General features: G+C 45.2%; 1 protein-coding gene across 1 annotated transcript; it reads right to left on the bottom strand.

Moving 5' to 3' along the window:
* Nucleotides 1-4,336: 4,336 nt before the first annotated feature.
* Nucleotides 4,337-12,599, bottom strand: LOC142557193 (uncharacterized). Its single transcript, XM_075668877.1, has 2 exons — nucleotides 12,128-12,599; nucleotides 4,337-6,728 (listed from the first exon to the last, which is right to left on the bottom strand). The coding sequence occupies exon 2, from the start codon at nucleotides 6,722-6,724 to the stop codon at nucleotides 4,523-4,525; it is 2,202 nt and encodes a 733-aa protein (XP_075524992.1). The 5' UTR covers nucleotides 6,725-6,728; nucleotides 12,128-12,599; the 3' UTR covers nucleotides 4,337-4,522.
* Nucleotides 12,600-13,034: the final 435 nt, after the last annotated feature.

Raw genomic sequence — 13,034 nt, 5'->3', positions numbered from 1 at the left:
GCATTGACTGCAGCGACATTCTTTGTTGCAACCATCCTTTTATTGACAAAGGCCTCTCCCTACGATCTCCAATTACTGCTGTCTTGCACCAGCCGATTCCAATTAACTATAGCGCCTGTGCATTTCTTAATTTCATCGCCCCACCTAGTCTTCTGTCGTCCTCGACTGCGCTTCCCTCCTCTTGGCACCCATTCTGTAACCCTAATGGTCCACCAGTTATCTAACCTATGTATTACACGACCTGCCCAGCTCTATTTTTTTCTCTTCATGTCAATGAGAATATCGGCTATCCCCTTTTGCTCTCTAATCCACACCACTCTCTTCCCATCTCTTAATGTTATGCCTAACCTTCTTCATTCCATCGCTCTTTGCATGGTGCTTAACTTGTTCTCGAGCTTCTTTGTCAGTCTCCATGTTTCTGCCCGTTATGTTAGCACCGGTAGAATGCACTGATTGTACACCTTTCTTTTTAATAATAATGGTAAGCTTCCAGTCAGGATCTGACAATGCCTGTGATATGTGCTCCAGCCCATATTTATTATTCTATAAATTTTTTTTCTCATGATCAGGATCCCCTGCGGTTACTTCACTAGGTAAACATATATACTCCTTCACAGACTCTAGAGGCCGACCGGTGATCCTGAACTCTTGTTCCCTTGCCCAGCTATTCATGATTATATTTGTTCTTCTGCATATTATCAACACCACTGTTACACTCCATCTGTTAAGGTCCTCAATCATTTGTTGTAACTAATCCCCAGTGTTGCTGAACAGGACAATGTCATCTGCAAACCGAAGGTTGCCGAGATACTCACCGTTGATTCTTGATCCTAATTAAGCTTCCCAGGTTAATAGCTTGAATACTTCTTTCAAGCATGCAGTGAATAGCATTGGAGAGATCGTGTCTCCTTGTTTGACCCCTTTCTTTATAGGTATTTTTCTAATTTTCTTGTGAAGAATTAAGGTAGCTATGAAATCTCTGTAGATATTTTCCAAGATATTTATGTAAACCTCCTGTACTCCTTGATTACATAATGCCTCTATGACTGCTGGTATCTCTACTCAATCAAATGCCTTTTCATAATCTATGAAACCCACATAGAGAGGCTGATTGTACTCTGTGGATTTCTCAATTACCTGATTAATTATATGGATGTGATCCATTGTAGAGTATCCCTTCCTGAAGCCAGCCTGTTCCCTTAATTGGCTTAAGTCCAGCGTTGCCCTTATGCTATTGCAAGTTATCTTGGTGAATACTTCATATAATACTAGGAGTAAGATAATGGGCCTATAATTTTTCATTTCTTTAATGTCTCTCTCTTTGAGGATTAGTATAATGTTTGTATTCTTCCAGTTTTCTGGGACCCTTGAAGTCGATACACTTCGTATAGAGAGCCACCAGTTTTTCACGTATTATGTCTCCTCCATCTTTGATTAAATCCACTGTTATTCCATCTTCTCCTGTCACTCTTCCCCGTTTCATGTCTTGCAAGGCCCTTCTGACCTCATTGCTAGATATAGGAGGAGTTTCTGTATCTTGTTCATTACTGCTTCGAATGGGGCGACTCCTCTGGGCACTGTACAGGTCAGTATAGAATTCTTCCGCTGCTTTTACTATACCTTCGAGATTGCCGATGATATTACCCTGCTTATCTTTCAGTGCGTACAACTAGGTTTGTCCTATGCCAAGTTTCCTTCTCACTGATTTCAGGCTGCATCCATTTTTTTCTGCTTCTTCAGTCTTTCTCACATTATAATTTCGAATAGCCCTTATTTTCGCCTTGTTGACCAGTTTTGACAGTTCCACGAATTTTATCTGATCTCTTGAGTTGGACACTCCTTTTTTTCTTTATTAGGTCCTTCGTTACTTGGGAGAGCTTACCTATTGATTGGCTTGGTGCGTTACTTCCCACTTCAATTGCTGCTTCTGAAGCCAGCAGAGTTACAGCTTCATTCATTACCTCTATGTCATTTTCGTCTTTCTGTTTTAAGGCTGTATATTTGTTTGCAAGTACCAGCCTGAACTGGTCTGCTTCTACCCTTACTGCGTCTAAGTTGGCCTGTTTCTCCTTGACCAATTTTGCTCTTTCTCTCTTCAAATTGAGGTGAATCCTAGACCTCACTGACCTATGATCAATGCACTTTACCCTACCTAACACTTGTACATCCTCCACTATGCTGGGATCGGCAGAAAGTATGAAATATATTTCATTTCTTGTTTCACCGTTAGGACTTTTCCAGGTCCATTATCTGTAGCTACACTTCCTGAAGAAGGTGTTCATTATTCGCAGCTTATTGCTTTCCACGAATTCTACCAACATCTCTCCTCTAGTTTTCCTAGAGTCAACGCCATAGTTGCCAATTGCTTGTTCACCAGCCTGCTTTTTCCCCATTTTTGCATTGAATTCGCCCATTAAGACAGTATGCCGAGTTTGCGCTTTTCTCATCGCTAATTCGACATATTCATAAAACTGATCTATTTCATCATCACTGTGACTGGTGCTTGGAGCATAGGCTTGTACTACCTTTTTTCTATACCTCTCATTAAGTTTTATTATGACTACGGCTACCCTCTCATGGATGCTGTAGGATTTGTCAATGTTGACCGCCATGTCCTTATGGATTAAGAATCCTACTCCATACTGCTTCTTATCTGGAAGTCCTCTATGGCAGAGGACATGGCCATTAGTCAACACTGTACAAGCCTCACAGTTCTTCTAACCTCGCTGAGGTCAATGGTATTCCAAACAATCCAACAATATCTGATATAGTTCCTCAAAGAGTCCTGCTAAGCTAGCTTCACTTGAGTGTGCGTATATATATGTGTGTGTGTGTGTGTGTGTGTGTGTGTGTGTGTGTGTGTGTGTGTGTGTGTGTGTGTGTGTGTGTGTGTGTGTGTGTGTGTGTGTGTGTGTGTGTGTGTGTGTGTGTGTGTGTGTGTGTGTGTGTGTGTGTGTGTGTGTGTGTGTGTGTGTGTGTGTGTGTGTGTGTGTGTGTGTGTGTGTGTGTGTGTGTGTGTGTGTGTGTGTGTGTGTGTGTGTGTGTGTGTGTGTGTGTGTGTGTGTGTGTGTGTGTGTGTGTGTGTGTGTGTGTGTGTGTGTGTGTGTGTGTGTGTGTGTGTGTGTGTGTGTGTGTGTGTGTGTGTGTGTGTGTGTGTGTGTGTGTGTGTGTGTGTGTGTGTGTGTGTGTGTGTGTGTGTGTGTGTGTGTGTGTGTGTGTGTGTGTGTGTGTGTGTGTGTGTGTGTGTGTGTGTGTGTGTGTGTGTGTGTGTGTGTGTGTGTGTGTGTGTGTGTGTGTGTGTGTGTGTGTGTGTGTGTGTGTGTGTGTGTGTGTGTGTGTGTGTGTGTGTGTGTGTGTGTGTGTGTGTGTGTGTGTGTGTGTGTGTGTGTGTGTGTGTGTGTGTGTGTGTGTGTGTGTGTGTGTGTGTGTGTGTGTGTGTGTGTGTGTGTGTGTGTGTGTGTGTGTGTGTGTGTGTGTGTGTGTGTGTGTGTGTGTGTGTGTGTGTGTGTGTGTGTGTGTGTGTGTGTGTGTGTGTGTGTGTGTGTGTGTGTGTGTGTGTGTGTGTGTGTGTGTGTGTGTGTGTGTGTGTGTGTGTGTGTGTGTGTGTGTGTGTGTGTGTGTGTGTGTGTGTGTGTGTGTGTGTGTGTGTGTGTGTGTGTGTGTGTGTGTGTGTGTGTGTGTGTGTGTGTGTGTGTGTGTGTGTGTGTGTGTGTGTGTGTGTGTGTGTGTGTGTGTGTGTGTGTGTGTGTGTGTGTGTGTGTGTGTGTGTGTGTGTGTGTGTGTGTGTGTGTGTGTGTGTGTGTGTGTGTGTGTGTGTGTGTGTGTGTGTGTGTGTGTGTGTGTGTGTGTGTGTGTGTGTGTGTGTGTGTGTGTGTGTGTGTGTGTGTGTGTGTGTGTGTGTAGTGCAATTTTTATGCATGTAAAATTTTGATTGTTCCATGTATAGAAAATTTGGGTAACAGATAGTAAATGATTTTGATGACAGGTTAGAGTTGTTCAGACAGTTTATTTGAAGACATAGCTTGTGACCGAGGATGAAGAGTGCAACAATAATTTCTTCTGTGTTAATAGTTGGCTGCCGATTAGTGCAAAGAATAGGCCTAAATTTATATATATAAATGTATATACATAGTACATATAAATTTAGCCCTATTCTTTGCAGTAATCGTGAGCCAACTACTAATTCACAGAAGAAATTATGGTTTAATTCCCCATCCTCGCGGTCACAAGCTATGCCTTCAATAAAGCTGTCTGAACAACTCTAACATTTCATCAAAATTGTTTATTATCTGTTATCCAAATTTTCTATACATGTAACAATCAAAATTTTACATGCATACAAACTGCACTACACAGCAAGCGTGACTGTGTGCTGAGCATATAGTTGCTCATTTAAGCACACACTCGGTACAGTTATTTAGCCACACACTCAATACATTGGGAACAAATAGTTGTTCATTTAACCAAGCTGTATTTACACTCAGGACAGTCACGTATATTAATTTTTGTTTTTCTGCGTGAGCTAAGCATCTGCAATGTCACCCACTTTCAAAAACTTGCGCAATGCCATCCAGGCATCAAAGCCTAGTTGGTCTATCTGAAGCTTGCCATCATCACGCTCATGGCAGCAGAGCTCTTCTTTTACAACACCAGCCAACTGCCAAAAGTCGATCAAGAGACGCTTCTTGCTCTGTGCTAGCTTCTGTTGCACCTCATCCACGCACATTGATGACAGCTGCAGAAGCCTATAGAAGACCAAGGGGTGCCATGACACAAGTTCAAATGCACTTGCACACCTCTTTAGCGTGGAACCTGTGACAAAGTGTGTGGCACGTACAACCAGTGAGGCATTTCGACATAGTTGACCCTGGATGACCTGCCAGTGTGCATGACTCCTCTCAAGATTCGAGATGTCTAAGGATGTAAGTGTGTAGCTACTTCGAAGGCAGCCAACCAGCTCCGACACGAGAAGGACACGCACGTCTTCGGGCACAAAAGAGCCGGACAGCCAGTACAAGGTCTTGCTCTGCTGCAGCCACTTAGTGAACACACGCACGTCGCTGTCATACAGAGAGCAGCTGTATATTCCAAGCCTCTCAAGGCTTTTGTTTGCCAAGAGACCAGCAATGACAATCCTGTTGACAGATTTGTCTGTGGCACTAATGGTGACGTCCAGCTCCCTCAGTGTGGTTGTCGATGACACATATTTTGCCAACGAGGTAGCGCATTGTTCATCAAAGGGTTCAAAAGGCCGGTCAGTACGCAGATTAATTGAAGTGATGCTGTCGTGCAATGTAAGCGCGGTACATATTTCCCGCAAACGTTTCGTGTCAAGGGACCTAAAGCTGTGGTTTCCTGTAAACGGAAGCCGCTCGCATCTATTCAGAGATTTAACAAAGAGTGTGGCATTGGAGTAGCAATTCCGGATAGCAACCTTATCGAAGGTGCCCGTCTCCCGAACGAGGTCGACAAATTCGTAGAAGCAGGCATAGCTCAGCTGTAAGAAATGGAGTCGACGAAATGAGTTGCTCTCCTTCACCGCCATAAGCAGCCTTCGCAATTCATAGTCGCAAAAATAGATGTGTCCAAATTCCAGCCTCTGGAGAGAGACACTCCTTTGTAAAGCACTGACAAATGGCTGAACACGCCACCATTTGCCCCATGCAGACCTGGCGCTCTTGACAGCAGAATCGTTCTCGCTGTCCCCACCGAGCCACGGTTCTATGAATGTCCATTCAGTATGACTGACGTCAAGCTCCTGGAGTGTGGTGTTCACAGTTAGTGTATCTGACATTAAATTGGCATCAGCCAGGCTAAACAAAAATCGCTGAAGGCTGAGCTTCCGGAGCACACTGTTTCTTTTTAAGCTTTTAAACAAGGGCTCTATGTTGCACACAGCACGCCAGGTCTGCTTTACCACAGTCAGTTCTGTGAGCACGGAGTCAGCAGAAAGAAACCCAGACATGGAAGCACCATTGTCGAGTTCTATGCACACGCTGTCAATCGTTAGACTAGTAATGGTCGAATTCTCCTGCAGAGGTCCCATGACAACCTTGTAGTCAGAATGGCAGGACATGTTGATGACACTCAGTACCTTCAGGGTAGTCGACTTTCTCAAGTAGTCTGCAAAGCGTGCCTGTACTTCATTGCCACTTTCCAGGAGCCTAATCTCGCTGCACATCAGCTCCTTGAGGCGACAGTTTGCACAGACGTCGACAATGAGCTTGCCGACCTCCTCAAACTCCAGTCCAGAGGTGTCGATCCGCAGCTTCTCAAGAGAGGTGCTTTGTCGCAATGCATCGCTGAATAGTGTAGGGTAGCCTTTGAGCATGTCGTAATCGACCACAACCGAAATGACGCAGTGATGCTTGGCAAGCACACAGTGGATCAGTGCATATGTGCGTTCAAGCTGCTCCTGGCAATTCTGCTGCAAGGGTCTAAGAAAGTGCCGGCACAGAAAGGCCAATCTGCCTGGTTGGACCTCCCTGAGCTCGGCCATGGCAAACCACAGGAGTTCATTCCAAAGGGTGAGGTGCTCAAATATGCGGCACACCCGGGTACCACTGCCGTTTGTGCAAACGGTGGGAAACGGAATCATGCGTCCTCCAGCCCCAATTCCAGCCGTTTGAAAGGCAAGCACCAGGTCGGCAGCTTTCATGTGGGAGAGTCCCAAGCCTTCGAGGTGGACAGCATAGGACCACAGCGCTCTTTCCTCTGGCTCCATGCCTCTGAAAGAAAAGCGACAATTTAGGAGTGCCTCCAACACAGTGTTTCAGTTCTACAGTTTCCAGAAATTGTACAAGTGCAGGCAACCTAGCTGCTAGGCTGGTATGACAAAGTTTGAGGGGTTAATATAACGCAATGACACGCTGTGGTCTGCATTCGAAGGAATGCACAAGTTCGGAGCAGCTGCAAATATTTTGTAAGTGACAGCACGTTTTAGTCACCTGTGCAATGAATCAACATTAGATTATGCCGCTACTGACACCAAAGTATGAACCATGTGATCAGAAGTTCCCTTTAACAGTGGACTGTACTCAGGGTTCAGCGTTTTCAGTTTAAAACGAAAAAGAAAAGAACAAAAAAAGGTACATCAGTCTATTCTCCATATTTCAGTTTTAACCAACAAAGTTCAGTTAAAGCAAATTCACCATAGAACTAACATATGGCTGTACAAATGCAGTCCTTGCAGTCTTTGTGCTGTGGTGGGTGAACAGGGTAAGTTCTCTAATGGCAATGCAGGGCCATTTCTAATGTGTAACTCTTTTTCCTTATATTATTCGTTGGGGCTCTGCTGTACTCGCACAATGTCCTGATTAGTCTCACTGCACTTGTGCTTAAATATCAAATGGATTATCTTCCTTCCTGCACAGCCGCATTGTCATAATGTGCTGTGCCATAGACGGCTTCTCAAAAATTTAGTTAATTTGTGTACTGGACACAACAACAGTGTCAAGTAGTAGTATGTGCATGATACAACATATCTCCACATTAACTAGTGAACCAGATATACTATTCATCAAAGAAAATAATGGTAAGCTCGACATGGAAAAATTTTCCAGCGAACAAAGTCGATGAAAGGCAATCTAGGAAAATATATAGTCACACACACAAAAAATAAAGACAATTCAGGGGGAAGAAACAACAAGTACTCCCCACCCCCATCTCCCAAGATTTTTGTGGAAATAAAACTGCACACAGCCCATGCTAGTTTCAGGATCAACCTAGACACAACCATCTTGTAAAATTCTGGGCTGTCGGCAGCAGCACTTTTTCATCACCATGTACACTGGCACAAGATTATTGTAGTAGTTCAATATTAGATAGGCTCACTAAGCGCACACTGCTGTTCATAAGCTGTCCTTTAAAGCAAGGTGTGAGACTGTGCCAGTTGGTATCCTATTACGATGTGCACAGCACGGCCGACAGAAAAAGACGAAAAAGGAATGGCGAAGGACAAGCGCTGTCCTTTAATGGCTGGCAAATTCAGTCTCCCACCTTTTACCAATTCCCAAGAACAATACAAGAATATTTGCTTTATGCTTACTGTCTATCATGGGTGCAAATAACAAGACAAGATAAAAAAGAAAAGACTAAAGAATTCTGGGGCTATACATGCCATAACAACAATCTGATTATGAGGCATGCTATAGTGAAAGACTCCGGATCAATTTTTACTACCTGGGGTTGTTTAAAGTACACAAGCATTTTTGTGTTTGTCCCCCATTGAGTATGGCAGCTGTGACCAGGATCAAATCCACAAACAGCCACAAAAACGACTTATTTTTAGATGTTAGACTAATGTCAGCGCAGTCTTTTTCCCAATGTAAAAGTCATGTACAGGCTGCAATAGCACACACAGTGCTTTATGCAGCGAGATTCAGTATTTAGACAGCAGCTGGAAACACAATGTTCTGCAACAACACCAGCGTGCTGTATCATATATCATAAGAAAGCATACCCACATATGATATATGCTAATATACAAATTTTTGCATGGGATCCCCAAACACTCCTATCATGTGGAACTTCATCAAACACACAGGTTTTTATATGAACCCTCATATGATCATATATGGTATTATTAGATATGACTCAAATAGTTTTTTTTTTTTTTTATAGGGCTCCTTTGCCTCTTCCTCTGATGGTGTTTTGACTTTGCTTTAAGGTGGCCAAATATCAATTTTTTTTTTAAGCTAACAGTAAACATTGAATAATAAAAAATAAATGCATGTACATATTTACAGCAGGGCTATTTGTTTCTGTATAGTTAGGTGTCATGCCCTAGTCCTAGTCACTAGTCCGAACGATACAGCTAACTAGTAGGGACAAAGAATCAGTTTTAAAAACAAGATTATTATATGTAATAAAAACATTGCACGAATAATGTTTCAACTTCTTTTGAGCCCGTTTTCAAACAAGCTTTCTAAGAATTAATGGCTGCTGTATGAAATGGAGCTTGGAAAAACACTAAATAAATTGTTGCCAAAAATCGACCAGAACTTGCAAAAAAAAAAAAAGAACGAAAAGAAGAAACTGCTGATGGACTTCTGTGCCATAAGCACATGGAAAAGGGCCCGTTGCAAGAAAAACATGACTGGTTGCAGTGTTAACGACAAAAATGCTACTTGACCAGATTGCCAAAAACACTAAAGGTCAGAGACCACAAGCCAAACTCAGTTTGCTATGTAGGCTTCCGCTGCGAAACGTAAATCGAAACTTGCTTTATCCATTTTCTTTCAGCATTCACTTGAAAACTTTTGTCATTTTACTTCTCATAATTTGCAATACTTTGACGTGACAGAAGACCTATGAGCCCCGGGTGCGACAGACCTAGCTACGCCACTGACTTTGAACCTATACCATGAGAATCATAAATCCTTCATGTGAAAAGGAGAGGGGAAAAAAAGAGAGAGAGTAGAGGAAAGAGTAAAGTATGGAAAAAGTGGGTGTTTGTATATGTGCATGCTGTTCATAAACTAAAAGTACTGGACATGCAGCGTTAAAGAAAGCAAAGGTATGCAATACATACAAATGACAATCGTTTGGGCAAGCCCCAGATGGTATAGACCCTTCTATCAGCCCTGTTGCAGTAGTGTGCTCATGACCCCGGAAAACGTAGGGTAATGCATTTTTGACAGCCAAATTAACCAACACTCTTTAGGGTGTGCACCTTTTAGGGTGTATATTTGTCCCACAATGATAATTGTCATCTGCCTTGCTTGCCTTTTATTTCTTGAAAATGCTGTGCTCGTTACTTACCTGCTGAGAATGCTATGTCACGCTGATAACGCACATGCCATGACACATGCCGTGTTTTACTTGGAAATATCGGGCTCGCAGCGTTAAAGAAAGGAAATGCAGGGAAGACAGATGACTATTATCATTGTGGAACAAGATACACCCCAAAGGGTGCAAACTTTTTTAAGAGTGAAGGAAAAAGAATTATTTTGTCACATAGTTTACTATAGGTACATGTTTTTGATGTGTTAAGATGTAAGGAACCTGCTCCATGCATCCAGCCAATTGGTCGAGCTCATGCATGTAGTGCTCTTGTTTTACTTAGTAGTAAAATTTGTAAAATATTGTAACTTCACTGCAAAATTGGTGCCACCTGTAGAATGATATGTATTCAAAGGCTATCGTAATTTTAACGCGATAGCGTTAAAAAGGTCGTGTCGCAGAAAAGCCGGTGTCGGCGGCGTTGGCCGTGAGCGAAAAATCCCGGAAGGCAAATCATAAATAAAAACAACTTGCAAGATGGGCTGGGTGGGAATCGAACCAGGGTCTTTGGAGGGTGAGACGGAGACACTACCGCACAGCCATGAGTTCGAACGTTCAAAGCGGGACAAAGGCGCCTCTAGTGAATGCGGTGTTGCCTTAGAAACGTGCCGTAGAAAGTTACACTGCGGCGTATATCGGTAATTATGAGCATGTAAATTACAGAAGTCGCAATTAAATGAGTAGCGAAGTACGTTTCCGCTACATTTCTTCTGCGCTTGGTGCACACGCAGAGCCATCTTGCGGCAAACACAGAAGACCCCCTCCTCGCAATGTACGGCACTGCCCCGAGAGGTGGCGCGCCACTCGCCCGCTTCTCCCCTTCGTCTCGTTTGAGCGCACTGGGGCCGTGCGGGGACCGGTGCGAGGTTGCCCCAATACCCTTGCGTTTAATAAGTTTTCTCGATCTCTCCCCTTCCTACTTCCGGCGTGCGTCACTCGTACCCTTGTGTTTAGACGACACGGCTCCTCTTTCCGTTCACAGCGCGATTCCTAGGTGCAGCGTCCGATGCGGGACTCCTCGGACGTGATCGCTGCGAGCGCGTCTGGTGGGAAAGCGTCCCCTCCTACGATGTGTGCCATGCTGCTGGCGAGGAGTCATGCGTCTGCGTGGTGCTCCCAAGCGAGATAGAGGACGATCCCATCAAGGCGTCAGCCCCATGATCGCGTCCGCCTTCATGGCACGTCGCGGCCCGGCTGTCCGTGCCGATGACGACGTTTGGCTCGCGTAGATCGTTTCTCCCTCCGAGACACCGAGTTCTTTGGTTCGTTCCGCTTGCTCAGGCGCACGTTTCGTCTTAATGTGGCTCAAGAGCATGCCGTGCGAATGAGTGGGCGGTGCGAACGGGGTGCGATAACGCTATCGCGTTCCAAGTTTTTTGTCGTTCCAGAGGACTTAACCGGAATTTTTTGGGGACCTGTGCGTGCATGCGCGGAGGAGAGGGAGGCTGTAAACAAAAATCGAGCGGAACAAAACCATATTCGAAACGTAGCGTGACGCGTGGCTTAGAACACGAGCGCATGCGAGGGTGAATGGGCGATCACTTTCGGCCATGAAGGAAGAAGAAAATTGTTCTTACTTAAATGCTTTCGGCGATACGATCGCTTTCGCACGACGTAGTACACGGCGCGTTGTATGATTCGAGCGGTTTTGGCGAACCAGCCAATCAGCTCATCCGCTTTTGCTCAAACAACTGATCAGCGCGCACTGAAAGTGATATCCCCGAAAGCAGCGACTGTCCGAGAAGCGACGCTGACGAGCACCAAGAGTAGTGCGATAACATAACTAAAATTTATGTAGGAATCTACTCTATGGAACATACCGACCAGAAACGCGAAACGGAGCAGCATATGGGGCTCGAGTGCACAAGTTCTTGTAAACGCAGTTACAGACGGCATCAATGCGCATAAGCAACGGCTTTTAATATTTCGCGCAGATTTGAGAGTTCAGTTCGGTGTGCGCGATAGATTCTGCCGGACGTGTCTGCGGTGTTAGCGTGCGCCCCGAGTTTACTTTGAGCGAGGCGTTTCACGCGTGTCCAACTTCGTCGTAAGGTCTCGAGTGGGACTGTTCGAAATTTCCGACACGCTGCCGCTGCGTTCTCAGTCATGAAATAGCTAACGCACGAGCGCGTCTAGCGCCAGCCGCGCAGGCTCGTTCGGCTGCACGACATCGTCGATTTCCGACCGCACATTGATAGGAGCGATGTGAAAAATCGTGTACTTAGATTTACAATAATAATAATAAAAACCTAACGTGGTCAAGATCTGCTTACTTTTGCACGTTTTCTTACTTTTACAAACTGCATTATTCGTGCAATCACTCAAATAACAAAAGCAGCGTTACCTTTATGAAGGTGATTCTTCCAGAGATGGCACTCACACAGGCGTTCGGCTTCCGACAGTACCGATGAGCGCCACGAAAGCTGCACCTGTTCGAATCTCCGAGCACCAAGTCTCACGCTATGAGCTCGTGCGACGTCCGATCAACGCGACACCTCGAGCATGCTCCTGACCGCGTTACATCACCACTGCTTGCAGACAATACACAACTGATGACTCACTGTGCATGTGCCACAATTATACTGCGAACAAAGTTCGCGCATTAATTGGTGTCTGTGCCAGCTGGCCCAGGGGTTGTGGTCACCGTGTGTGACAGAGAGTGAAAACTGCGAGCGAATGCAGTGCAAACAGAACCTAGATTCACAAATGCGACTAGCGAGGGAAGCACGGCAGCCGCGTGCGGATGTTCTAAAACTTTCCATGAAGGAAACGCGAGCGCACGAGGTACACAGCACGTTGGGAGCGCTTGAAGAACGCGCGCACGTGCGACTCGACTCGACTGCCCTTGGCTCGTTCGGTCTTTTGCGAGTCGACCTCGAACGCCAACTGCGCCAACTGTCTAGAAAGAGGTGTCGGCTGTGTCGGCACCGCTCGCGATACGCTTGTGGAATGTGAATGCTTGAGCAGCTCGAGTTCTTGCTGTGATCTCACGTGTACCGTAGTCTCAGACGTACAACTTGATTTCAGGCGCGCTGACTCTGTGCACTATGGGACTATGGCAAAAGCACTCCGCTGCAGTTTCGGAACCATACCTACGGAGAGCAATACAAAATCAGAAAAACAAGGTCATGGCTGTCAGCTGCTCGAAGTGAAGCGGTGAAGCTCGCTCAAGCCGCCGATAGCACCAAGCCGGGGAGGACATTTCACGCAGGTGCGGCTCGCCAGACTGGTGTTTATGGCAAGCACGTGGT

Source organism: Dermacentor variabilis, chromosome 9 (assembly GCF_050947875.1).
Source record: "Dermacentor variabilis isolate Ectoservices chromosome 9, ASM5094787v1, whole genome shotgun sequence".
Classification (NCBI taxonomy): Eukaryota; Metazoa; Arthropoda; class Arachnida; order Ixodida; family Ixodidae; genus Dermacentor; species Dermacentor variabilis.
Note: the sequence above shows the minus strand (reverse complement) of the source record. Positions and strands in the feature narration are given on the sequence as shown.